The sequence below is a fragment of the Vulpes vulpes genome, chromosome 6 (genome assembly GCF_048418805.1).
Source record: "Vulpes vulpes isolate BD-2025 chromosome 6, VulVul3, whole genome shotgun sequence".
NCBI classification, from domain to species: domain Eukaryota; kingdom Metazoa; phylum Chordata; class Mammalia; order Carnivora; family Canidae; genus Vulpes; species Vulpes vulpes.
Window position 1 is genome coordinate 126,857,349 of NC_132785.1, and position 27,186 is coordinate 126,884,534.

General features: G+C 62.8%; 1 protein-coding gene across 7 annotated transcripts in view; it reads right to left on the reverse strand.

Annotated features, from left to right (window-relative positions):
- Positions 1–26,625, reverse strand: part of BEGAIN (brain enriched guanylate kinase associated) — a 44,676-nt gene extending 18,051 nt beyond the window's left edge. For 2 of the 7 annotated variants that reach the window (XM_072762306.1, XM_072762304.1), the window contains exons 1-2: positions 26,492–26,625; positions 8,082–8,110 (exon numbers count right to left, since the gene is read on the reverse strand). In XM_072762306.1, the coding sequence (XP_072618407.1) occupies positions 8,082–8,110; positions 26,492–26,533 (71 nt within the window). In that variant the 5' untranslated portion in view covers positions 26,534–26,625. Of the gene's footprint in view, positions 1–8,081; positions 8,111–9,118; positions 9,215–9,526; positions 9,612–26,491 lie in introns of those variants that run through there. The other 5 variants (XM_072762309.1, XM_072762307.1, XM_072762308.1 and 2 more) reach the window with 5 other exon arrangements.
- Between the last annotated feature and the right edge of the window lie 561 nt (positions 26,626–27,186).

Here is a 27,186-nt window from a genome sequence, read left to right on the forward strand (position 1 = left end):
GCCCACAGGAGACAGGCCCCAGGGGGCAAACCCGTTAGCCCTGGGCGGGAAGGAGCTGTCTTTCTGGGCTCCGGGTTCCCATGTGTAATCACAGCCCACTTGTGACCACTGTGGCCTCCTAGAAACTTCTCCCCGAGATCACGGGCAGTCCTCAGTCCCCCGGTGAGACCCACTGTGTGCCACCCGCGTGTCCTCACCGAACTCTCATTTCCCCGGGCGCCAGGCGCTGCCCCTCGGCACACAAAGGAGCCGTGGCCGGGGGCGAGGGCCTGTGTCAGGGCCAGCGGCCTAGTGGTGGCCACCAGGATGGCCTCCTCTCGCCAGGGCGACCCCTCCAAACGTCACCGCAGGTCCCCCAGCCCTGGCCCTCACCCCCTCCCACCAGGACGGCGCACACAGAGGCACAACGCCTGACCCTGTCAGCCACGAGGGGCGTGGGAAGGGGGGCCAAGGACCCCGGGACACCGGGCCCCACGTCCTGCTGCCGTCACCCGACGCCCATCTCGTCTTCGCCATCGCAGGGAGTGGCGACTCCGTCAAGACGCACGCCCCGTTGCTGCCCCAGTGCAAGCTCCCCGACCGGCCCCCCCCCCCCCCGCCGCCTCGGCCCGAGCGCAGGGACGGGAGAGAAGCTACCGTCAGAGGGGCCGGCAGGTAACAGCCAGAGCGTGAAGCACGTGCCGAGGTGCATGGGAACAGCGTCACCCTCGAAACAACCTTCTAATGTAGGCGCTACTGTTCCTGTGCCCACTTTACAGATGCAGAACTGAGAATCAGAGCGGTTCAGAAGCTCGCCCAAGGCCACACAGCCAGTAAGTGACAGAGCTGGGATTCGAACCCAGGTGAATCTACCTTCCTAACCACATACTTCATCAGGGAGGCTTTGCAGAGGGGTAGGGACTCAGATGTGCTGTGAGGACAGGAGACTTTGCAGGGCAGGGCAAGAGAAGAGGGAACAGTCTCTGTAGAGGGTCTCTTTGCAGTGCCTTGAATCCCAAAGGGAGAGCTCAAAATGAGGTAGTCACTCACACCATAGTAAGAATTAGCCTGTAAGACTTCCTCCTCTAGGGTCAGGTTTACAAGTGGGACAGAGAGCCTTGGGGGCCCCACTTAAGGAGGTCCCTGCTCTGTGCCTGCTCGGTAGGGTAGAGGAGACAAGAGGTGGAGAGTAGGCGGTCTGGAGGGAAGGGACCAGAAACCCCAACAGCAATCCTGGACACATCAGATGGATCTCAGCAGGTGGACAGTCCCCAGGAAACCTCTCCTTGAGTTGGCAGGTTCAAGACCACGATGCCAGCTGGTCCTTCATCCCTCGGAGCACCTACTGCGTGCCCGTCCTGCCCAGGGAATGGCGATGCCCTCTAGGACAGGCCTGCCCAGAGCAAGTGTGCAGCAGGGCCACCCCAGGCCGGGGGTGAGATGGTGGCCTGTGCGTCCCCAAACCTGCCCTCCCCCTGCAGCTCTCCCATCTCAGGTGACAGCGGCTCCACCCTTTGCTCAGGCCCAAGACCCAGGAGTTGTCCTGGGTGCCCGACCTTGCCTCGCACTCCACACCCAACCCGTCAGGAGACCCTGTCCGTGCTCCTCCCAAATACTCCAGGGTCCTCCGCCCACGTCCAGGGCCACTGCCCCGTCAGAGCGGCCGTCACGACTCACCGGGTCCCTGCCTCCCAGCTCTGCACCCTCGCTGCACACAAACCCGACCACGCCATGGTCCCCCGCTCACCCCGAGCCTCCATCTGCCCCCCGAGCCTCCCCAGCCCCCTCCTCACTCTGCTGGGGTCAGCTCCCTCCTCTGCACCTTGACCTGCTGCTCCCTCTTCCCGGGGCTCTTCCCCCGGCTCCCCTGCACATGGGCATGGTGACCCTTCACCTGCTCAGCCCTGCACTCAGGTATCACCTTGGAGGGGGGGGGGACGTGGGGCTTCCCAGGCCCTGCTGCCAAAACCCCCCACCCACCCGTTTGGGGGGCATTTTTGGTCTCCATAGTTCTGGTCACTGTGATATTTATTTTACAAAGTTTTCCATCTCTCCTAACTAGAGGAATTTTGTTGTCACGGCTGTATCCTCGTGGCCACGGCAGCCTCCAGCAAACAGTGGGTGCTCAATAAATATTTGTCAAGTGCGCGATCGATGAACAAATTAAATCAACAGTGACAACCCAGGGGGCCAAGGCAGTGGAGACTCCTAGGTGAGAGAAGGGGGTCCCTGAGGGAGGTGTGGAGGGAGGCAGGACAGGCCACCTCGGAGTGACCAGCGGGGGAGGGTGCGGGGGGGCTAATGATCACCTGGGTGGGGATCTGGAGCTGTCAGTGGTTCGCCTCTGGCTCTGGGCTTCAGGAAGGGTGCTGGCATGGCCCTGAGGAGGGGGGACGCTGGAGGGGGTGCCAAGAGCCTGCTTGTCCCTCGGGACAAGTGTAGTGGGCACCCACAGGTGAGCAGGCTGCACCATCTGGTCCAGACCCAGACGGGACCCCTCAACTGGGCGCCACCAGGATGCTTGGGGGGCTGTGGCTCTCCTGGCCCCCGAGATCCGCACACATCCCTTCCTGCCTCTGGCCGGTCTCCCGGGGGCCCTCGGTCGCCCTGGGGCCCTCCAGTGTGGTGATCCCTCACGGAGGGGAACACCGGGAAGGTGGGGCTCAGCCGCCAGGTGAGGACAAGCCACGGACCCACCTGTCCCCAGGCTCCTGCCGCTGGTCCCCCTGCCCTGCTCCTGCTCCTCTCTCAGCAAGACACCCCCCCCCAACTGTTGAGGCCAAGTCCCTCCACCAGAGGCCCTGGCAGCTCTGAGGGCCTCTCAGGGGGTGATTAAAAAACAAACAAACAAAAAACACAACAGTAGTCCCAGAGGGCCAGGGAGTAGGGTGGGGGGCACAAGTGCTCCCAACACTCCTCTTCCTGGGGCGCAGAGGGGAGAAGCCCCCCTCTCCGGCACTGTGAGCAGTGGGGAGAGGCCGTCCTACCCCTCCTTCCTCACTGTCTGCCCCCGTACAGTCTCACTCAAACGCATTTACTGAGCACCTACTACGCGCTAGTTCTGGACAAGGGTTCGCAGTGGGGGGAGACAGATAGTAAATAAGATAAAGAAATAAAACAAAACGCTAGTCAGGGGCAGATCAGGACGGCGGGTGAAATCAAAGCAGAGAAGAGGCACAGTGGGAGGTTAATATTATAAATGGAACGAGTGGTCAGGAGACCCCCACCGCCGTGACATTTGAAAAAGATGTGAAAAGAGGGAAGGCAGGAGGCACGTGCTATCTGGGGAAGAACATTCCAGGTAGAAAGGAACAGCCTGTGCAAAGGCCCCGGGGCAGGAGCCTGTCCAATGTGTTTGAGGATCAGCAAGGAGGTCAGGTGGCCAGAGGGAGCCAGTGCAGGGAGAGTCCCGGGAGGGGAGGCCAGTGGGACTTGACGTTTCTGACACGACCTGACGTCTGTCTCTATCTCCAGGATGTCAGGCTGGGCTTTTCCCAGTGTCTCCAGCCTGGAGAACAGCATCTGGCATGGGCAGAACCACAGCAAGTAAGGGTCCTATGAGCGGATCAAAGAGTGCAGGCCCGAGCATCGGGGTGTCCCTGTGCAAAAAAGCTTTGCAGAAAGTAAACGCCTGACACATTCAACAGAATTAAAAGCAAGAATTTGTGGGGCCGCTGGGTGGCTCAGGCTTGGGGCGTGATCCCGGAGTCCCAGGATCGAGTCCCACATTGGGCTCCCCGCACGGAGCCTGCTTCTCCCTCTGCCTGTGTCTCTGCCTCTCTCTCTGTGTCTCTCATGAATAAATAAATAACATCCTAAAAAAAAAACAAAGAAAGTAAGAACTTGTGTTCATCGGAGGACCATTTTACGGGCGGGAAGCAAGCAGCCGCTGGGAGCTGATTCGCACGCATGCAAGCGACAAGGACCTGGCCCAAGATCACCCACAAGCCAGGAGGACGACCTGGTGGGAAGACACGTACAGAACTTATGAAAGAGGAGCCCCCCAAGAGCAGTAATCCAGGGCCCAGTGATGAGCGCCACCCCAAGAAATAGCACCACGGCCACCCCCTGACCACGCCAAGTGCCGGGACACTGTGGGGAGACACGGGGCCTTCCAGGGCCCAGGCCTGACTGGGACAAGCACCCTCCAGAGTGTGGCCTCCCCTCCTTCCTGACCACGGGCCCTCCTGCTCCGGGGCGTACCCCCTGCGAGGCGGCGCTCGGTCCCCAGAACACCTGCACGGGGGTGGGGGGGTGTCCGGCAGCGCGCGTGCCAGAGGCCCAGGAGGGAGCCGCCCCGACTCCCCCAATAGCAAATAAACGGGCGGCAGTAACGTCACTCACACGTGCAGCTCCCCGAGAGCGCCAGCTGTGGACCGCCCCCCCAAACACGCACACACGACGTTTCTGATGAAAAAAGGCCGGCCTGCAAAGCACAGGCTGGAAGTTTCCACGTATGTGAGGTTCCAGGCCAGGCAAAAGGAGACTCAGTTAGGGGTGCCCTTAGGTGGCCCAATCCGCTTGGCAGGACCCGACCTGGAGGCCTCTGGGGAGCTGGAGGGAGCCGTGACTGGGGGGTCCCGGGGCGCCCCTGGAGGGCCAGCGGCAGCCGTGGTCTTCCCGACCTGGGTGCCCCGGGTGCCCTGGGTGCCGGCTCTTCCTGAACGCCATCTCTCAACCGCACGGACATTTATTACCTTTTCTGTATGCTCATCACAGTTCACAACTTTGAAAAATTCTAGTTGGGGGGAGGGAGGGGTGGCCGCATGGCGGGAAGAGCTCTGGTTTCCTGGGCACCTTCTCTGTCCCTGCGGCGGCTGACCCACTTTCCTACACGACAGAGGGGACGGGAGCCCGCGCGGAGGACAGGGCTTGCCCAAAGGCCTGCGGCAGACAAAGTGGCCACAGCGGGAGCCAAGGCAGAGGGGACCCCGTGCAAGGGAAGCAGAGGAGCCGATTAATGTGAGGATTAGCGGCCGCTCCGAGGCGGGACTCGTGGACGTCCCCGATACCCCCCCGAGTGTCACAGGAACATCTGCTGAGGCTGTCAGAGGCGGGGGGGGGGGGGGGGGGGGGGGGGGGGGGGGGGGCGGCTGAGCGAGGGCAGGGGTACGCAGGATGCCAGATGACAGGACAGGTGGCCAGAGCCGCGGGGAGCAGTACCGGGGGCCCAGGGCTGCAAAAATCCTGGGGTCACACCCAGGCTCTGCTGGGAGGGGCTCCCCTCTGGGGCCCTCCTGGGACCCGCATGCCCCACCCCTCACCCATTTCCCAGAACGCACCCCTGCTTCCTCAGGCCTCCTCGGCCCTTATGCCCCTTGGAAGGTCTCTCCGGTCTGTCCTCCTTGCAAACTCCTATTCATTCTTCAAGCCTTGGTTCAACTCCCCCCACAACCCCCCCACCACTTCCAGGAAGCCCTCCCTGAAATCCCAACCCAGAGTCCCCGGCCTGGGATCCCTGGGAGGATCTACTGATGGGCCGGCGTCCCTGTCTGCTCTGGGGGTTCGCCTGGGTCTTACTGGGTCTCCGCGCCCGAGGCAGGTGTTGGCAGCCAGAAGGGGAACGGTTCCACTCAGGGGGGCAAGGGGCAAGAGAGTACAAAAGCCACGGAGAAAAGGTGTCTGGGAGAACAAAGAGTCTGTCGCGTGGACAAGAAGGCAGGTGGAAGGGCGTTCTAGGCAGGGGCACGGCAGGGGCACAGGCAAAGGCAGAAAGGCTCGACAGCTTATTTGGGACTGGGAAGGGGGACTTCAGTATGGGGTGGGTGGTGAGCAGAGGGAGTCGGCTGAGGGGCCAGGACAAGGGGGGCCCAGTGTATACCCGCTGCAAAGGGAGCCACAAAGGGGGGGGGGTCCAGGTGACGTGGTCATTTGCTCACTCATCACATATTCCTTGGACCCTCTCACGGGCCAGGCTTGGTTCCAGGCACCACAGTGCGGGTGGGATGGCAAGTACCTGGTGGGGCAAAGGGCCTGCCCTGCGGGGGTCAGTTCAGATCCCCAGCCCCCACTTGCAATATACAGAAACTGCATTCCAGTGGCAGGAGGCAGGGCCCGGACACAGGGTCATTCCTCTGGACACCCCTAAACTCCTCCAGTTGGATCACAAATGCATCTTCTCCTGCCTGGGGAACCCACCACAGTGTGGTTCAGATGCCCCACAGCGAACCCCCACCTGGGCCCCTGCTACGGGCCAGGTCTCAGGTGAGGCACATCATCCTCCCAAACAGCCCTGCAAAGTGGAGGTGACTGGGACATCTGCTTCACAGATGAGGAAACTGAGGCCAGAGACTGGATCTGTGCGACCCCAAGCACCATGACCTACCCCAGCTGACCAACTTCCCCTACATTCCTCTGGGCCTCTTGGTCCTAGACCCCTGGCACTAAATTTGTAGGATGGAACCCTACAGGGGCAGCCCCCGCCCTGGCTGGGAAGGAAGGGTCTGGGAAGACCCCTGAGGCAGCTCTGAGAACACTAATGAGGTGAGAAGACACCAGGGGACCCTCCCCAGTTCTGGGATGCTATGCTACGTCCTGGCCCCATGGGACCCCCATTCCCACCAGTTTCAAAATGTTGCCTCAGCTGAAAGCCCAAGTGGCCCAAAGCAGCCCAGAGCCTAGGCCCTGGCTACTGCCGCCAGCCTTTGGGACTCGACGCAGGGAAGGCCTCAGCCCATTTGGCAAAACCACGCCTGGTCCCCTTAGCATCTTAGGCAGTGGACCTGCCCAGGTGGCTCACCTGTCCACCTGGCTCACCTGCCCACCTGTGTCCTCTGTGTCCCCACTGCCCAGCACACATGGGTGGGTGCTCAAGAGCCTTGGCTGGGCATGGAGAGCTAGACAAAGAGAAAGAGAACCACCGACGGGCCCCCCCCAAGCTGGTCTTGGGGTGCCCTCTGGATGCTACCTTTTCCTGCAAGCCCCAGCTGAGTTAAGTAGTGTCCCCTTCTTCATGGGACCCATCCCAGGTGGAGATACTGGTGAGATGACAGCCAACATGGGGTCCTGAGGAGGGCCCGGGCCTGAGGTCAGAGGCCTACGCTCGTCTGCGTGGCCACAGCCAGGGCTGTCGCTCCTGGGGCCTCCCTGGCCCCACCTGGACCATGACTGTGACAAGGTGGGCCTGACTGAACATCAGATTTTGCATCTGAGCTCCTCCGATCCGAGAGGTTGGCCCCCTCCCCCCAGCCCAGGACAACTGTGTCCTTGCCCGGCGGGACCCACAAGGCAGGGCTGCACTCCAGCTCAGTGGCCAGGAGGTGGCCCTGCGCTGAACATCCAGCGAGCCGCCTCTGCGAGCCCACCTGTCCCCGGCTCCCACCTGGGCCTTCTGCACGGAGCCACCGCCCCGAGGGTCCGGGCCTGCTGGGAGGGCCCCGGGGCTCTGTCCCTGGGCCAGTGGGGCATGTCCCAGAACGAGCCTGGGCTCTGCTGGCTCCCAGCCTCAGCCTCAGGGGATGTGAGCGCCGCGACCCAGGCCAGGTCGGGGAGGAGGGGTCAGGGGACCCCCTGGCCCTCGGCGGCGCTGAAGCCTGGAGCCTGGAGCCGGGCCTGCTGCCCACACGACCTCGGCTCAGACTCGGGAAGGAAGACACCGAGGGCTGCGCCCGGAGTGGGGTCGGGCGCGGGGACGTCGGGGGAAGCCGTGCATGTTCCCATCGGCTGAGCCCCCCGCCTCCGGGAAGCCCGGGGGAGTCCACGGAGGCTGGAACTTTAGCACCGGGAGGGAGGCCGCAGGGGACACTCCCCAGACTCGCGGGATTCCCCCAAAATGGCTCCAGGACGCGCCGCCTGGGCTGGCCCCCGCGAGGTCTCCATCCCCCACCCCGCCCCCACCGGGCGAAACTTAAAAGCTCAGATCCAGGAACTGTCAGCTGGGGGCGGGGGGCGGGGGGGACCCGGCGCGAGCAGGGGCGCGGAAGCCCGGAGGGTCGCGGGGGACACGGAGGGGCACGGAGGGGCACGGAGGGGGGCCCGGGGCCCCGGCCCGGCGGAGGAGTCCCCGCGCGGGGCTCCCCATTGTCTCGCGGCGCGCGCACCCGCACCCCCCGCGCCCCCCGCCCCGCGCCCCCCGCCCCGGCCCCGGGAGCGGCCGCACTCACCTGAGTTTCTCCATGTCTGCGGCAGAGGCCTGCGAGAAACCAAAGGAGACGGTCAGCGGCAGGAGGCGTGCGCTCCGCGCGGCCGGGCGGGGCGGGCGGGGCGGGCGGGGCGGGCGGCGGGGGGCACCGCGCTTCGGGGGGCGGCCGGCCCGGCCCGCGCGCCCCGGCTCCTGCCCCCTGGGCTCCTGCCCCTGGGCTCCTGCGCCCTGGGCTCCTGCCCCTGGGCTCCTGCCCCCTGGCTCCTGCGCCCTGGGCTCCTGCCCCTGCGCTCCTGCCCCCCGGCTCCTGCGCTCCGGCTCCTGCGCCCTGGGCTCCTGCCCCCCCGGCTCTTGCTCCCCGGCTCCTGCCCCCCCCCCCCCCGGCTCTTGCTCCCCGGCTCCTGCGCCCCGGCTCCTGCCCCCCCCCCGCACCTGCGCCCCGGCTCCTGCCCCCCCCCCGCTCCTGCGCCCCGGCTCCTGCCCCCCCCGCTCCTGCGCCCTGGGCTCCTGCCCACCCCCCCCCCCCGGCTCCTGCGCCCCGGCTCCTGCCCCCCCCGCTCCTGCGCCCTGGGCTCCTGCCCACCCCCCACCCCCCCCCTCCCCCCCGGCTCCTGCGCCCCGGCTCCTGCCCCCCCCGCTCCTGCGCCCTGGGCTCCTGCCCACCCACCCCCCCCCCCCGGCTCCTGCGCCCCGGCTCTTGCCCCCGGCTCCTGCGCCCCGGCCGCCCGCCCGACACTCCGGGGGCGCGCGGGGCCGCGGCCGAGTAACAGGTGAGCCCGCCCGGCCGCCGCGCGCCCCGGCCCCGAGTTACGCCCCCCGGGGGGCGGCGGGGGAGGAGGCGCCGGCCCGGGGCGATCCCGGGCTCGCCCGAGGAAGGGGGGCCCGGCCCGGCCCCGTTAACTCTCCCGCGGCCGCGGCCCGGGCCCCGCCCGTTAACCCTCCCGGCCCCGCGCTCCCTCCCGGAGGACGCCGAGCCCGGAATCGCAGAGATCTCCGGGTCGGAGGATGTTCGAATCCGGGGATCGGGAGCCACGCGGGACCGCAGGACCCGACACTCACGCGATCCGAGGGGGGCGGCATCTGGGACCGCGGACTCCTGGGGCGCAGACCCCGCCGCCGCGGGATTCCGGGGCTCCGGGCCTGGCTCGCCCCTCCCGGCCCGAGGGATTAACCCCCGCGCGCCCGGCCCGCCGGCGGGGCTCCCTGCCGGGCTTGCGCAGAGCCGCCCGCGCGCCCGGGAGACCCTCCCTGCCCAGCCCCGCTCGCCCGGGCACCCCTGGGCGCCGGCCCGGCCCCCCCCGCGCCCGTTAACCCTGCGGGCGCCGGCGGGCGGCACCGCACTTCCTGCGCGGGGCGGGGGCGCGGGCGCGGGGCGCGGGGCGGGCTCCCGGGGCCGTCCGCCCTGTCCCCGGGCCGCCACGGGCCCTCGAGGCGCGCGGGGGTCCGAGCGCGGGGACCCGCACACACCTGGGAAGACTGATGACTGCCCATCCCGGATCCCGGCCCCTCGCTCCGGGCGCCGCCGCCGCGTCCGCCGGGAGCGCGCTCCGCTCCGGTCCGGGCCCCACGCCGCCTCCCCCACCGCCCCGCCGGGCGAGGGCGCAGCCCGGGCGGCGGCGCCGAGCAGGAGGCCGGGCCGGGCCTCGGCCGCGCTGGGCCGCCACGTCCGCGGGCGCTCGGCAGGCCCCCCCGGGACCCCGCGGGCCTGCTTGCTCACCTGCGAGCCGGGCCGGGGCAGGGGAGGCGGCCGGGGCGCGGGGGCTGCGGGCGGCGGAGGGGCCGGGATTCGCGGGAAGGACCCGCGGGGGCGCGGGCTGGCCCGGGGCGCAGGGCGCACGGCGCACTCTGAAAGTTGGAGACCACGCGCCCAGACCCCTGCAAATAGCCTCCTCCCCCAAGGACAGAGGATTGGCTGCCCGCCCGGTGCCTCCCCAGCCCCTGCCTCCCCCAGGCCCACCTTCCCGGGGCCCCATGACCGCCCGGCTCGCTAGATCCCGGCATACAGCAGGCGCTCAATAAACGCGGGCACTGCACGCCGCGCCCCTCCCGCGTGCCTCTTCCTGCCTCTTCCCTCTCTCTGGCCGCGAGTTCCAGGCAGGCGCCTGTCCCTTCACCGGGGCACCCCCGGCACCCAGCAGGCCTGGCCTCCGCGGGGCCAGCGCGGGGTGGGAGGAGCCGGGCCTCCTCGGGGTCAGCCCCACCCGGGTTCACGCCCAACCCCAAAAGTCCAAGTGTTCCTTCAGCCACCAGCGCTTTCTCGCCCGTTCATTAGGTCTGGGCTAAGTTCTTGCTGGTGGCAGGGGGCGGCCAGTGAGGTGAGCCCTGCCCTCTGGGGGCTGGTGGTTGAGAAAGGAAACCCCTCCCCCTGTCCTGGGAGGCCCCCCGCCGCGGAATGGCCAGGATGGATGCTTGCACACGCGCCCTACACATCCGTGCCCTCCCCCCTTCTTGCAGGGAAGCAGGCTCTCCCATTTGACAGACGAGGAAAGCAAAGGCCAGAGACGGCCTGGAAGCCAGCCCTCAGAGAGAGGCCCTTCTCCCCTCAAAGGCTAGGGGTACCCCTCAGATGTCCCCAGTTGTCTCAATCGCTCACAGTGAATGACCTGACAGGGAGTTTGTCTGAAATTAATAAGAATGTATTAAAATTTAATTTTAAAAATCTAGCATTAATTATTTATGTTGAATGTTTCAGCTCTTCTAAAAGGTCTGTTTGGGAATTTCTGCCCCAAGAAGGAGTGTTAGGAGAAGCTGCTGAGTTGCCTTGGCGCCAGGGGGCAGGGCAGGAAGGCTGGTGAGGAAAGAGGCGGGGGGTGGCTCGCCCTGGCACCTTGGAGCGCCTTCCTTCACTCCGCTATCCCAGACCCTGAAGCCTGGCTCTGACCGTTCCGCGATGTCTCAAAATCTCCCCAAGGCCCAGTGCCTGTGCCCTCGCCCTTAAAGGTCGCCTCCACCAGGCAGCCCTCCGCGGAGACCCAGTGGAGTTGTTGGGTCTGGGTCTCCATTCCAGATGCCCACTCCCTGGGGCAGGGCCCTTCCCAGGGGCTAGCCTGGCACCTCCCTCGGGGTTGGGATCTTGTGCAAAGCTCTGGATGCACATGTGATGGGCAGTCACAGGTGTACGTGGCTGGGGAGCAGGGCGGGCAGTGAGACCAGCCCCGTGGGGAGGTGCTATGCCTTTGGCAATGGTCTGGGTATTGGGGCCAGAGTCCCGCGTTCAAGTCGCAACTCTACAATTCGTAACCACAGGATTTGGGGATATTCCTGAGATGCCCCTATTACGGATGAGAAAAACAAGACCAAAGCATGAAACGGGTGTGTTCAAAGTCACCTAGAGGAAGCCAAGGCCCGCCTGCTGGGCTGGGTAGAGCAGAACGCGGGGACTGCCTGGGTCTCGGGCCAGAGGTGGTGGCTCCATTACAGAGGAGGGCAGGGATGGTTGGGGACTGTGAGTATGAGGGACCCGCGGAACGCCCAGCATCTGCAGGGTGAAATGATGGGACAGGAAATACCTGCAGGGCCCCTCCGGCCCCTCCAGGGCCCTGCAGGCAAGCAGGATCCCAGTGCTCTTCTCAGGACACCCCCCCCCTCATGCGTGGCCCCATGCCTCTTCCTGCCGCACACTGTGACCTTGTCCCCTCCCGGGGGTCCGGCCCAGCAGCCACCTTTATTTCCCTAAAACATCCCATGAGCCCTGCTTGTAGGCCACACGCACTTGCCTCAGCCCAACTGCTCTCTGTCTTTGCCCGTGCTGGTCCACAACACCGCCCCTCCTCGGGATGCCACCTTCCCAGTGGCCCCTGGGCACAGTGACTGGCACAGTAGGCACTCCCAAGAGGCGACGAAGGGAGGCAAGTCTGCCTAACTTTCTGACCTCACCTCTGACCTGCCCCTTACTTGGCCCACATCAGCCACTCCGGCCACCTTGTTGGTCCCAAGCTCACCCAACTGGCTCCGGCCTGAGGGCCTTGGCACTCCTTCCCTCCACCTGAGAGGCTCCGGCCCAGATCTTGCAGGACCAGTGCTTTCCTTCTCTGATGACCCAACTGAAGCAGCCCTCTTTGGACTCCTCCTCCTTGGTCATTTGCCTGCCCGCCTTGCCCCTGTCCTATAAATGAGACCCCTACGGCAGGGCCCTCGGTCTCTGCCACCGTGTCTCTAACCCCAGGGCCTGGCACGGAGGGCCTCCAGTGGCAGGTGGTGACACCCGAACCACTGAAGTTGCTCTTAATGCCCAGAGGCACCTGCTCTGCACCCTGAGCGCCCTCCTGCCCTCGGGGCTCCTATCCCTCACTCACCACCCCGTGCCTCTCCCTAAGGCCCACCCCCAAGTGGGTGGCACCTGACCTCAAGGGCACATCTGCACAGAGTCCTGCCGAGGGAGCCCCTGTGAGGACGTGAGTCTCCACTCCACACCTCCCTCCCACCAGCCAGGGCGTGACTCCTCCACTGGACCATCTGGCTGCCCATGCCCCCTCCAAATCCTTCTGTTTCAAAAATACAGAGAGAAGGAAAGTGAGTCCCGTCCAGGGATGGGCCTGCTCAGTGCTGAGAGCCAGGTCTGGGACCCAGGGAGCCTGGGTTCTGGTCCCAGCTCTGCCTCTGACGCACCGTGTGACCCTGGGCCAGTCCCTGCCCTCCCTTGGGGCTGGGGGCTGGCCTCCCAGGCGCTGACCCCAGTGCTCCACCTCGGTGTCTCTGTAAATCCAGTTGCGGCTCTGGCTTCCTCAGTTTCCCCCTTATCTTGCTACCCGACTTCTGCCCCCAGGGGAGGAAACAAGCTGAACAAGGTGGAGGGGGCACAGGGGATAGTATTCCTGGGTGCGGCTACCGCAGGGGTCACCCACCTCCCACTGATGAAGACTCGGGCCTCCTACACAGCTGTGTGAACTCTGGCAAGGCTCTCAACCTCTCTGAGCTCAATCCCTCAACTAGGGCACATGGAAAATTTTCAAAGGACATTGCGAGTGACAAGGTAGCCATGTGTAAGGGACTGTCTCGGGGATAGGGCTCCTCTGGAGAGCCAGCCTTTGAATTTAATCATCCGGGCTGAAGAGCCTTCTAAGATGCTTTACACGCCTTCTTGCATTCACTCAACAAACACTGACGGTGAGCCCTGTTCTAGCGGACTCGGCAGAGAACAAACCAGAGGAAGTTCTGTGGCCTCACGGTACTGACCTTGTCCATGGGATGCAGATTACAGGGGATGTCAGCACAGCCCCCACAGCCCCGTCTGCTGAGAAGGAGGGAAGGCTGGGGCTGTCCACTGGGGGGAGGCCAGGATGACACCGAGCAGAGACTGGGGAGCTGGCGGGAGCAGCAGCTCTGGGCATGGGGGGCCTGGGGGGTCTGGGAGCATCTGGTCCTAAGTGGGGAGCAGGGAGGTGTCTCACGGGCCAGGGGACAGGTGCCCCGATAGCTGCCGAGGCAAGCTGGAAGTGTTCAGAGGTGAGACGTTGTGGTAGGACGTCACCAAGGGGGCGGGCGCACAGGTCCAGGGGCTGTGCCTCTGGAGTGGCGGGGTACACGCAGCACTACAAGTCCCAGCAGCGGAGGAGTGGGGCTGGGGGGCAGGGTGCTCTTCAAGTCAGGGTTCAGGGAGGGCTGGAGCCAGCCGAGGCCCCCAGAGAAGGGAGCGGAGGGAGGTAGGAGAGGGGGGTCACCCGCAAAGGGGGCAGGGCAGGCCCTCGCAGACCATGTGGCGGGTAAGAAGCTGGCTTCAGGTCCCTCAGCAAGTCGGGGACCTGAACTCAGGCCCCAGCTGGGCACTGCTGTCCCCAGATGGGGCCAGGAGTGTCCTCCTCCCTGGGATTCCAGAGGATTCCAGAGGACCGGGCAGGCCGCGGGGTGCCGCGTCCCACTCCCCACCCCTGCCTCATGGCTCAGCGAGTAGCCTCAGGCAGGGCCTCGGGTTCCCAGCCGAGTGCGGCTGCAAGCTGGCCTCCAGAGCTAAATCTGGCTTACCAGCATGTTGTATTTGGCCTGCAAGAGGTTTAAAAAATTTTTTTAAAAACATTTGAGCCAACATTTAAAAATTGGGAGAGTTTACATTTTAAATTCCATATTTTTGGCTTCTACTGAAAATTTGCAAGATCTGGCAACTCCGGCCCACATTCCCACGTGGCAACAGTTGGGGAGCTGGGAAGCAGCTGCCCCCCCCCCAGAAGCACCTCGCAGGGGGGCTCCCACTGGGGAGAGGCTCCGTCCACACCTACCTCACTGACAGCTTAGCTAGACAATGGGGAGTGTGAGGCCTGAGGGCGGGTGACTTGCGGAGGCCACTCAGTGGGACAGCCCCAGGGGCAGGAGCTGGGGACACCTGGGCCTGGCATCAGGGGGCTTGTCACAGCCCCGCCTGGGCTACTTCAGAGCCCCCGGCCTGCCTCTCCTTCCCTGACCCTGGCCCCGTACCTCCTGCGCTCCCTTGACCTCAGGAATTGGCTGGCTGAAGTCATTCGTGCCGTCATTCAGGCCCGTGGGTAGCAGAGCTGGAGGGCTCGGGGGCCTTCCCCAGGGGCTTCGTTTGCTAGACAACGAAGGGGAGGACCAGGGCCACCCACAGCCACGCAGCCAGATTGGACAGAGGGGGACAGAGGCTGGACTAAAACCCAGGGCCCTCCCCTGGTTGTAGCTCCCTCCCAGAGCTGTTCATGGTGAAACTCCAGGCATTATCCTCAAAAAAGGACTTTTCAAAAAAGGATGGAGGCCAGGGATCGGCCCTGCTACCCTAAAGCTCCAGCCCCACCCTGGGAACAGCTCTGGGGACACAGGCCAGTCAGGGCTGGGAGGGCAGGGGACACACAGCAGAGGGACCGGCGTCACGATCTCCATCACCATCCTCATGCCAGGGACTGAACTCCTACTGTGCGCCAGGCGCCTTCACCCGCGGCCTCCAGTCCTCCCACCCCCACACGCCGCGAGGACACGGAGGGCTGCGCTCGTCTGAGCCTGCTCCTGCCCCTGCTCCTGCTCCGGGAAACCGGCCTGATCCTGCTGTCTCTCTGACCTACCTATTTTGAGTCTTTGATGTGACGCTGGAGGGGACCCAGAGCAGGTGCTCGATGCCATGTGATATGGCCCTGGGGGTGGGGTGGGGTGGGGAAGGCTGCTGCCCCCTCCCCCTCCCTGGGGAAGGACACTCCCTGCGCCTCCGGATGGAGCCCTGCTCCCTGGCACCCACTGCTGGCCCCCACCTGGTCCCCACAGCCCTGTGCTGCCTGGCAGTCCCCTCCTGCCTGGAGGAGGCATGTGTGAGGAGCCTTGAGACAGAACCTTCCAGAGGCCTGGGTGTCTTGGGGCTCCCGCAGGGCCCCATGTCCCCAGAGGGCGGGCTGCGCTGTGTGGAGGGCTCAGAGTGGCACAGAGGCGGGGGTCGCAGACTGCCAGGCCCTTGTGGGCAGGCAGGGACCAGGATGCGTATGGGGCACCTGTTGGATGCTTTCCCTGTGACAAGGCAAAAGAAGAATCATGATCATTCCTGCCTTTTTTTTCATGGCCCAGGACACCGAAGTCCAGAGGGTGTGTGTGACCCATCCAGGTCACCTGCAGGCAGTGGATCCTTGAGCTGAGTCTACCACAAGCTGAGAGCTCCCAGGCGGAGCTGGGTGCAGCTGGCCCAGCAGCCGCAGGGGAAGGGCCAGGACTCCCTACCAGCCATGCTGCCTCCGGCCGTCCTGGGACAAAGAGGTTGCTGGGGGCGGCAGTGGGGTGGGTGTCGGCAAGAGACGCCAAGGAGCAGAGGGGCAGAGGGACAGGTTAACACTGCCTGGGTCCCCTGCATGGCCTGAGACTCAGTTTCCTCCCCCGGACAATGGGAGCATAACGATGGCACCAACCTCCCAGAGCGGGGCGGGGGGCGGGGGGTAAGGGCCAGTGCCCCGAGGTTTGGGATCAAGAATTAGAACAATCTCGGTCCTGTGCCTGGAGAAGTCCAGATGGGGCAGTGTCCTCAAGAGCCCATAAAACTCCACCCTGGCCCCCGGGGACACGGATGGTTTGGGGGAAAGCGGTCAACCCGAGGAAGCGTGCACGTGCATGGGGTGCTGCTCTGCCGAACTACGTCCCCGGGCAGCTTTCTACCCATCTATGAGGCCAGGGTGTGTGTGGGTGCAGGGGTGCCGAGGAGGACACCTGCACTGAGATTTGAAGACCTGGGTCCTAGCCCAGACTCCCCATGGGACCTGGGGCAAGCGGCAGCCTCTCAGAGCCTCAGTTTCCAGTTCTACAAAACGGGGGAATTAGCGAAGGACACGGGGCCACCTATCTGCCCGACAGGACAGTGACACAGTACCTCACGTGGAGGCGTCTGAGGTTCGAATATTCAAAGGGGTAACCTCACGAAATCCGGCGGTAAAACACAGAGGCCTCTGCCACAGAGGGGGTGATATTATTACTGTTGTCAGTATTGTTGGCTCCTGTGCACTGGGGTCAGCATTATTCTGCTCACCCCAAGCCAGAAATTTCACCTTAGAGATTCGTTCTTTTGGTCCTTAAGGTCTTGCCCGTTACGGGTCTTATAAGAGGAGCATGATGAGGGGCCTCGGAGGGGGGCAGCGGGGCTCCCGGAGAGGACCCGTGGGAGGAGGGAGGGGACCGCAGCGGACCTCTGCCCAGCGGCCTGCTGGAGGATGGGCTGAGGCAGAGACTCACCCGGCTTGGAGGCTTCCGGGGGGAGGCAGCCGGGCCCCCAAGCTTGCCGCTGCCCACGCGAGCCTCCCCGGTGTCCGCGGCCCGGCCCGGACCCGCTCTGCAGGCAGCCGCGGCTGAGGACGGCGGCGGGCTCAGGGCCAGGCTCTTCTCTGGGGCCGCAGCTCCTGCGAGGGGCTCCTGGGCAGGCCCTGGGCCTCGCTCCCCCGGCGGGGGCTCCGGGCTGCGGCCTCTGGGCCCCCGGAAGGCCTCCAGGGTCCCAGGGTCCAGCACGCGCACGGTGACCTCATCCAGGAATCTGGAGAAAGGCAGCCTGGCCTCCCGGCGGAGGCCCAGCCGGGCGAGGGGGCCGCTGGCAGCCCTGCTGCCGGGGTCGGGGGGCCCCGGGGGGGACGCGGGTGCCTCCTCCCGGCCCGGCCGAGCGGCCCAGCTGGGGCAGCGCGTCCGGCGGCCCTCGGGGTGCCAGCCGAGACCGGGACTCGGTGGGCGGCCGTGGGGGTCCTCTCTGCGCGCTTTGGTCCCCGGGGCTTCGGCCCTGGGCCGCGACACGGAGCCGTGGCCATCCTGCCCGGGGCTGCCGGGGTCCGGGCCCCGGTCCTGGGAGTCGGCCCCCGAGAGCATCCTCCGTGGTCACTCCAAGGTCAAGCCTGTCCGAGCGCCTCCGGACCCCAACTTCTCTCCTCCCACGGGACTGGGGTCCCCACACCCTCTTGGTGGGGGGGGAGGGGTCACGGCCACTCGTCCCTCACTGGCCAGAGCGATCAGCCGAATGCCCGCCTGCCCATCGATCCAGACAGCACGTGGCAGGGGGGCTCCCGCCCCCTGGATTGATTCTCCCCGACCCGGAGCTGGGCCTCAGGGCTTAGAGAGTGCCACAGCGAAGGTCATGTCCTGAGCTCTGCGCCGGCCCTGCCTGCGCGGCCTGAGCGCCTGCTGTGTACGGGGAGCGGCGGGGCTGGGCCTCACACGCTCCACTCACTCCCTTCACCTCCTCTGCCAGGTGCGGTGTCGGGTACGGGGGGCAGGCGGCACAGGGACGGCTGGGACCGCGGCCGCGAGGGGTGAGCACGGGGCCCGCAGAAGGGGACTTTAGAACACCACTGACCCCGCAACACAGGAGGGCCTGGTGGGCGCTGCCGGTTGCCCACTGTTCTCCTATTCGTCCTCAGTAAAGGAATCCTTTTATTCCGGAAGGCGAGATACTCAGCTACAAGACTGCATTTCGCAGCCAAGGGGTAGCCAAGGAGATATAAACAGAAGTTACTGGGCGTGACTGCCGGCAGAGCTCCTTAAAAGGGATCAGACAGCTTTTGCCTTTTGCGTGTGCTGCTTCTGCTCCCGATCCCTACCCTCCTGCTCCTTAACTGGAACATGGAAGTGATGGTTGGGGCCGTTGCAGCGACATTGCACCACGAGGCAAACTTGCGGCAGAACCCATATCCGAAGGACGGAAGAGCAGAAAGATAAAGGGAACCTGGGTTCTTGATGAGCACGGAGTCATCACACCAGCCCTGGACCACCTGCCTTTGGTGCTTTAACTTGAGAGAAATAACCCCCGTCTCATTTGCGCTCTGGTTACATCCGTCTCTGTTTCTAGCAGCTGTGTGCAATCCCTCAACAATACACAGGGGAGGGGACCCCTGGGTGGCTCAGCGGTTTAGCACCTGCCTTCGGCCCAGGATGTGATCTTGGAGTCCTGGGATCGAGTCCCATGTCGGGCTGCCTGCTTCTCTCTCTGCCTGTGTCTCTGCCTCTCTCTTTGTGTCTCTCATGAATAAATAAATAAAAATCTAAAAATAAAAAAATACACGGGATAAGGCAAGGAATAGTGGCTGATAATGCAAAGAGGAAAGAGCCCTTGGCACACGAGGACCCAGGCTGTAATTAAATTGGGGAGTAGAATGGAGGAGATTAACCCAGAGAAAAGGCCAGAGGTCAGGCCCGGGCACTTTCTCCCGTGTGGAAGGAGATGTGCCTGCTTTGGGCATCTCAGGAAGACAGGAGGCAGGACGCATTCCTGGGGTGCACCTGCATGATTCAGAGGAAGTCTTGCTGGGGGGTGGCAGCCCCAGGCCTTTGGCTGGCCAGCTGGTGCCCACTACCACCATCTGGGCTTCTGGTGCTGCTCAGAGCATGGCCTTGACTCCCTTGGCAGTGCCTACTCACGGCTGTGAACCTGAGGCCCCTGCCCACTGGCGGTGCCTAGATGTCTCATATCAAGTGCTAGGGACCCTTTCTTTCCTGGACTCACTGGACACTCTCTGAATGCCCCATAGCACCTATAACTGAATGTCTGAAAAGCTCCATGAGCTCAGCTCCATGGGAGCTGCCTGGACCCCTCCTCATCCCCTCTCTCCCCCGCCAACCGGCAGGCTCTGGCAAGGCAGCTTCTCTCAGACCTGACCACATCCCTTCATCCCCAACATCACCTTACTGGTCCCAGGTGCCACTGTGTGTGTTCACCTGTTCACCTGGAATCGCCCCTCCCTGGAGCCCCCCGATCCTATGCTGACCCAGCTTGGTCCATCCCACAAACACAGCAGTATGAACTTGAAAACTCACAGACCAGATAACCAGACAATGTCACATGTTCATATGCCCTGCAAGGCCCTGCCAGTCCGGTGTCTTCTCTAGAGACACTGAGGGGTCTTCCCTCCCTGAACGGCCCTCTGGAACTTCCATCAAGTTCCTGAATGTGCTAAGCTCTACTTGGTCTCAGGACCTTTGCATGTGCTGTTCCCTCCCCCAGAATCATTCTCCCTCCCTCTCTTTTCCCCTCTGTCTCATTACCTAATTCCCATTTAAATTCAAGGCCCCAGGCAACAGCCTGTCACCCTGCAGACCCCAGATCAGATCAGGTCCCCTTGCAATAGCCTCTTGTCCCTCCTGCTTTTCTCATAGCACAGCCCCCAACTGCCAGGGGTATGTGTGCCATCATTTGTTTATTCTCTGTGTCCCCTAGGAATGCAAGCTCTGCTCTGTCCTCACTCTCCACACAGGCCTAGGTCCACCACAGTAGGTTCTCATAAGTAGTCAGGAGTGGACCTCTTCTGGGGCTGAGAACTGGGGAGTTAGTAGGGATCTCAGGGTCTTAGAAAGCCAAGCATCACCCCAGCCCTGCAGTCCCCTTATGGCCACCCCTTAACAGCTGGATACCCCCTCAGCAGAAGCCATCCAGCCCCTGCCCCATCACCATCTCCATCACCATCACATCTCCATCACCATCTCCATCACCGTCACGTCTCCATCATATCTCCATCACTATCACATTACCATCACATCTCCATCACCACCATCGCCATCACCACAACCATCACCACCATCTCTATCATGATCTCCATCTCCATCACCAACTCCAGCACCATCACCATCTCCATCACCATCACCATCTTCATCACCAACTCCATCACCATCTCCATTACCAACTTATCTTCATTATTATCACCAACTCGACCTCCATCACCATTCCCATCCCCATCTCCTCTCCTTCACCATCACTATCTCTGTTGCCATCACCACCATCATATCCCTCACCATCAACAATTGCATCACCAGCACCATCATCATCTCCATCACCATTCCCATCACCACCACTACCATCTCTATCATCATCTCCAACACCACCACTATCTCCATCATCATCTCTGTCACCACCACCATCGCCAACTCTTTCACTATCATCATCATCCCCATCACATCTCCACCACCATCTCCATCACCGTCTCCATCACCAACTCATCTCCATCACCATCAGCAACCCCACCTCCACTACTATCTCCATCCCCATCTCCTCTCCTTCACCATCACCATTTCTATTGCCACCACCATCATCACCATCACCGTTACCAATTCCATCACCACCACAATCACCATCACATCCCCATCTACACCACCATCTCCATCACCAACTTATCTCCATCACTATCACCATCAGCAACTCCATCTCCAGCAACATCTCCATCACCATCGACATCTCCATCACCATCACTAACTTGATCAGCATCTCCATCTCCATCCCCATCCCCATCACCACCACCATCACCATCCCCATCACATTTCCATCACCACCATCTCCATCATCATCTACATATCTATTACCATCTCCATCACCACCACCATCACCAATTCATCTCCATCACCATCAGAAACTCCATCTCCATCTCTTTCACCATCTCCATCATGATTTCCGTTGCCAATTCATTTCCATCTCCATCAATATCTCCATCTCCAACTCTATCACCACCACCATCACCATCTCCATCACCACCACCATCTCCTATACCAACTCATCTCTATCACCATCACCATCAGCAACTCCATCTCCATCACCATGTCTATCACCGTCACCAACTCCATCCCCATCTCTATCACCAACTCCAACAGTATCAACTCCATCACCATCTCTAGTCTCATCCCCATCTCTATCACTATCCTCATCTCCATCACCATGTCCATCACCAACTCCATTTTCATCACCACCAGCACCACCATCTCCATCATGATCTCCAGCCATCACCATCTCCATCACATCACCATCTCCATTGGGGTCTCCATCACCATCGTGATCACCATCACCATCACCCTCAACATCTCCATCATTATCACCATTTCCCTCACCATCTCCATCACCAACTCCATCACCATCACTACCACCATCTCCATCACCGTCACTGTCCATCACCATCACCTTATCATGTCCCTCACAATCACCCTCCCTATCTCCATCACCATCTCTATCACCATCTCTATCACCATTTCCATCACCATCAAAATCTCCATCACCATTTATATCACCATCTCCATCACCATCTGTATCACCATTTCCATCTCCATCCCCATCACTATCTCCATCTCCATCACCATCATCATCACCATCTCCTTCACCATCAACATCTCCATGTTGGTGTCTATCTCCATCACCATCTCCATCCCCATCCCCATCAACATCTCCAACACCATCAGCATCTCTATCACTATTAGCATCACCAGTGGGAGGCAGCAGGCCCAAGGTCCCTCTCCAACACTCCAACAGAACCTTGGGTCACATGCAAATGGATGCAGATGGATGCCCCATTCAAGGACAGTGGTAGGAAGCGGTGTGAGAACACATGTGCTAGGCACCTCTATCACAGAGCCTGGCATCTAGTAGGACCTCAGGACTCATGAGCACGGGGCTCTAATGTGTCCATTCCCTGTGTACATGTGGTCACAAGAGTGTTCTAGGGACTCTGGCCAGCTGGTCCTCTGAGCTTCTCCTAGAGTTGCCGGCTGCATCAGACAAGTTCCCGTTGTCATAACAACCCATTGGCTCTCTGCCGCCTGGGCCCGAGGCCCGAGAGGATGCTGCAGGCTGCCGAAGCTTGCATCCTGGGCCTGCTCACCTCTCAGCAGCCTGGGCTGCCTCTCCTGAAAGGGCTTCACAGCTCCTAGCATAGCGGCCCCAGCCTCCTGACTCATCTGTTTCAGTCCCACTTCCTGAGTCTCTACTGTGTGTCGAGCTCCATGCTCAGCATGCACACACATCATGGCCCAAGTCCTCACTCAGGCCTGTGAGGTGAGATGGCTGTGAACTGTTTCATGCTAAAAGAAGCAGAGTCTTAGGGGGGCAAAGTGACTTGCCCAAGGTCCCGCAGCTCTGACACTGCAGACCCAGGAGGGGAACCCTATAGTTCAAGTACTCACCCTATTTCCTCTCCAGGACCCCCTAGGGACTTCCACCACTGCCTGGTCCCTCCTTGATCTCATGGGTGTGAAGCTGGCCTCTGTGAGGTTGGAGAGAGGAGGGACACAACTTCCCATTGCCTCTTGGGCCAGAGCAGGAAGACCTGGTTATAGGATGCTGGTGGGACCCTGCAGGATGGGCAGGGCATGCTGGGCACCCACTAAGGGTTCCAAACATCACCTCACTTATTTTCTTAGTAACCCTCACCAAAACTAGGATTTGCTAGCCCATTTCACAGGGAAGGACTTGGGCTCTGAGGGGTCACTGGGCAATAGCCATGGCTTGCCATAGGCCAAGTCCTGCAATAAAACACTGGCAGGAGTGCAGGCCCTCTCCCGGGGCCTCCCCTTCATGTCAGTGCAGAAGTTGCTATTACCATCGCCTTTTCATGGAGGAGGGCGTGGAGGGTCTGAGAATTCTCATACTTGTACTTTGAACCACCCTGTCTCCTTGTTTCTGGATATTTCCCTGCTGGCCTGAGAATCCTAGAGGGCAGGGGCGCCTGGGTGGCTCAGTCAGTTAAGTGTCCGACTCTTGGTATCGGCTCAGGTCCTGATCTCGTGAGTTGTGAGACTGAGCCTCATGCGGGGTTCTGCGCTCAGTGGGAGTCGGCTTGGATATTCTCCTCTCCCCCTGGCTGCACTCTCTCAAATAAATAAATAAATAAATAAATTGCAGTCACAGGCCTTAGCTGTCCTGAGTCCCCAGTGTCCATGCACATGCTCTGTGCCATCAGCATCTGGACTCTGGATTCTGCTCCAGCCTTTCTTCCTCAGAAGGGATGTGCCCTTGAGCTCTCCAAACCTTCCAGGAGGTCTCCCTGGGTCTTCACAAGAGCCTACATAGCTACTTCATCATACAAAACGTAACTGGAGAGGTTTAATGGCCCCCTTCTGTCTCTCTAGCCCTGCAGCCTCCCCACTACGCTCTCATGGAGCCGGAGCACCGGGGGTCATGTGAACAAGACACCAGCATCCAGAACACCAAGATGCTCCACCCATCCAACCAACCAGCCTTCAACCCATCTATCCCTATAGCCATTCATCGGTTAATGTGCCCATCCGTGCATCCTTCCATGCCTGTACGTGCTGCTCTGCTGACCTGTACTCACCCACCTGCTAATTCTCTAATTCCTGTATCCATCCATCACCTATTCATCCATGTATCCATCCTCTTTACTTGTATCTCACAGCCATCATCCACCTGCCCATCCATGGATGCATCCATCCATTGACGTGTGCATTTGTGCACTGATCCATCCTTCCCTGCCCGTATCCACGCGTTCATTAACATACACTCATGTACCTATCCATCCGTTCTTCATGCATCCTTCCGCTCACTCCCACATCCCTCATCTTACTAACATTTGAGTGCCCATCCATCTGTCCCAGCATCCAAGCATTGACTAATCCGTTCAGTATCCATCCATTTTCTCATGCCCATGTCCATTTATCCTGGCATGTATTCCTGTATCCATCCATCCCTTTATTCATCTATCCATCTGTTGACATCTGTCCATCCGTTTTAGATCCTTCCATCCATCCATCCATCCATCCATCCATCCATCCATCCATCTGTTTTGCCACATGCATCAGAAATTCATCCTCCTATCACCTGTGTATCCATCCATTGATATCTTCTAGTTCTAGTCATCCAGTCCTGTATCCTTATCCGTTCACCCATCCATCCCTATCTATCCTTACATCCCTACTATCATCCCTATCTATCCTGCCACTTATATCCATCAGTTTCTGCTCCCACCCATCTATCCCTCTACTTTCTATTCATGCATCCACCCATCTGTCCTGCTGTATGCCTCCCATCACTGTCCCTCCACACACTGTCCCTTTTGGCCTGCTGCACACTGCTTCTCTACCTGTGCAGAGTCGGGTGCATGGGGAGGGTATGCTAGGTGAACACAGAATCCATTCACTTACTCACTCACTCATTCCACTAATATTGAACCAATGGAGACAGCTCTGGTCCGCTACTCCCACCAGCTACCATCTGGTGCCTCCTCTGGGGCAGAAGTGACTCTATTGACTGTAAAAGGTGTCGTGCTAGGTGCTGAGGCCCAGAGAGGGGCAGGGCCTTGCTTGAAGGTCACATAGTCAATCAATCAGTGGCAGAGAGGGAACCGGAACTCAAGATTCCAGATTCCTATCCAGGCCTTTCCACCAGGCTGGAGAGGGTAGGAGAGGGAACCAGGGAGGGGCGCTAGGGACAATTCTAAGCCCAACACAGTGAGCCTCGGGGTCACTCAGCCCTGAATTTGTCCCTGGGAATCTTTTATCTGCTTTGAGGGGAGGAGCCACCTCTCCCCACCCCATGGCCATGCCCTTGACCTCCAAACTCCAACAGGACTGAGCCTCTTCTGATCCTAGTTCTGACCCTCTTCTGACCCCGTAGGTCCTGGACCCATGCTGCTCCTCTGACCCTCCACTACCCTCACCTGTTCAGCTGTGACTCAGCCCTCCCACTTTACCTCTTGGGTTTTGAGAAACTATGTGTGGACTGTCTCCGAAACAAGATATGGATCCCTGGGCTACTCTCATTTCACACATTCATTCATTCATTCTTCAACATCAAGTGCCTGCAGGGCCAGGGGCATACCCTCAGAGTGCTATTGTGGGGATGATGCATGAAGAGGCTAATACTGGGCTTGGCACATAGTAGGTGTTCAATGAATGGCGGCCATCGTGTGCCAGACTCTGTGCCCGAGTCCCTGCAAGTGAATGGGAGATCATCTAACAGACTGCTGGTGACTCCCGTCCCACCTCAGCCCATGGCAAGTCCAGCCCCTAAGACAGGCTCCTGGCAGCCTTCACCCTCCTCACTCAGCATCCCAGGTGTGGACCACTCCAGGTTCTGAGGACGAGCAGAGCCCAGAGCTCGGGGAGCTGTAAATAGGAGACAGTAGCTCGGGAGGGCCCTCCGCGGAGGCACAGCCACCCCTCGCCCAGCAGCAATGTGCTGAGCAGCCGGGAAGAAGCTGCATCTGCCACTGTGCTTGCTTTTCTGTGCCGCCCTGATTATAGTGAGAGTCGGGAAAATTAAGGGTTTTCGGGGACGCTGCCAGGGCCCTTGCTGCTGCCTCCCCGCCCTGCGCGTCACAGATGCCAGGCAGAGCCGCCTCCATCGGCCACTGGCCCCAGCCAGCAGTGCCGCGCTGGGCCCGGCTGGAGGGCGCAGCCCAGTTCGCAGGGCGCCTCTCCCACAGTCCTCACCGGCCCCGCGGGGATGGGGATGGGGATGGGGATGGGGATGGGGATGGGGATGGGGAGGGTCTTTGCTGTGGTTGGTGGGTGGTGCGGCTGGGGCGCGGCCGTGACCCTAGCGGTGGCCCAGGGCGACCCTGCCCCCGCTGTGCGGGACCCACGTGGGGTGCTCCTCCGTTGGCCCCGCCACTCACTCCGGGTGCGTCCTCTCTCCCCTGCCGCGGGCCCGCGGGCTCGGGGGCTCCAGGGGGTCGCCCACGCTGTGCTGCCCCAGAGGCACCACGCGGGGGATGGGGTGGGGCACAGCCGGGGAAGGAAACACCTCGAAACCAGGCAGGAAGCGGAAGCGCCAGGGCAGAAATTCCCCTCCGACGCGTCAGCGCGGCGGCCCTGGGCCTCAGTTTCCTCGCCCGCAGCCGAAGGCAGCGTCGGCACCTGCCCGGCAGGTCGGGACCGCGGCGGCGTGTGGGCGCCGCCAGCGCGCGGTGCACCGGCCTTTGGGGCGGCCTCCCCGAGCGGGCCGGGCCTGCCCTGCGCAGGGGGGGACGAGGCCTGCCCGCGCCCGGCCTTGGCCCCGGGTCCTCGCCCCGGCCCCGGCCCCCGCCCGCCGCAGGGACGCGCGCTCGGGCCGGCGGGGGGCGGGCAGGGGCGCGCGCGGAGGCCGAGGCCCCGCCCCGCCCCGCCCGGGATGCCCGGCGCCCCGGGGCCCCCACCCGCGTCCGCGCCTCCCGCCCCGGCCCCGGCCCCCGCAGGGCAGCCGCCCCCGCCGCGGCCGGAGCGGGGGAGCGAGCCGAGCCCGCCCCGGCGTGGGAGGCGCCCGCCCCGCCCTCCGCGCGCGCAGGTACTCACCGCCCGGCGCAGCCGGCCCGGCCGCCGCCCGCCCGTCCACATGGCCCCGGGGCAGCCGCGCCGCCGCCGCCGCCGCCGCCGCCCTCCCCGCCGCGGCCGAGCGCGCCCGGAGCCGGCGCGGCCGGGGCTCCCCCGCCCCCCGGCTTCCCGCAGGGAGCGCCCGCCCCCCGCCCCCAGCCCGGCTCCCCGCCAGCCCGGGCCCCGCGCAGCCGCGGCTCACTCCGCCGCCCCCTCCGCGCCGGGCCGGGGCGCACTCGGGGGGCGCGGGGCGCGGGGCGCGGGCGGTGAATGGGCGCGGCGGCATGAATGGCGGAGCGCATGAATGGAGGAGCGGCCTGCGTGCGCGGAGCACGGGGGGGCCGGGCGCGCGGGGGGACCCCGGCTGGGCCCCCGGCGCCCGCCCGCCCCGGCCGCCCCCGACGTCCGTGGGGCGCCTGCCGCATACCAGCCCCGCTCCCGGCCTGGGCACGCCCGCGGGTCCCGCGCCCCTGGGGGTCGCGCTTTACCAGTGTAGGGGGGGGCGGGGGCGGGAGGGGACGACGGGCGCACGCAGCCCCACCCCCACCCGCACCCCGCCCCGCCCCGCCCGACCTCGGGGGCTCCCTCGGGTCACCGCGGGGGCCCCTCCCGCCATCCTTCTCAGCCGCCTCCAGGCGCCGGCCCGGGCAGCCGAGTGATGGAGGAGGAGCCCCTCG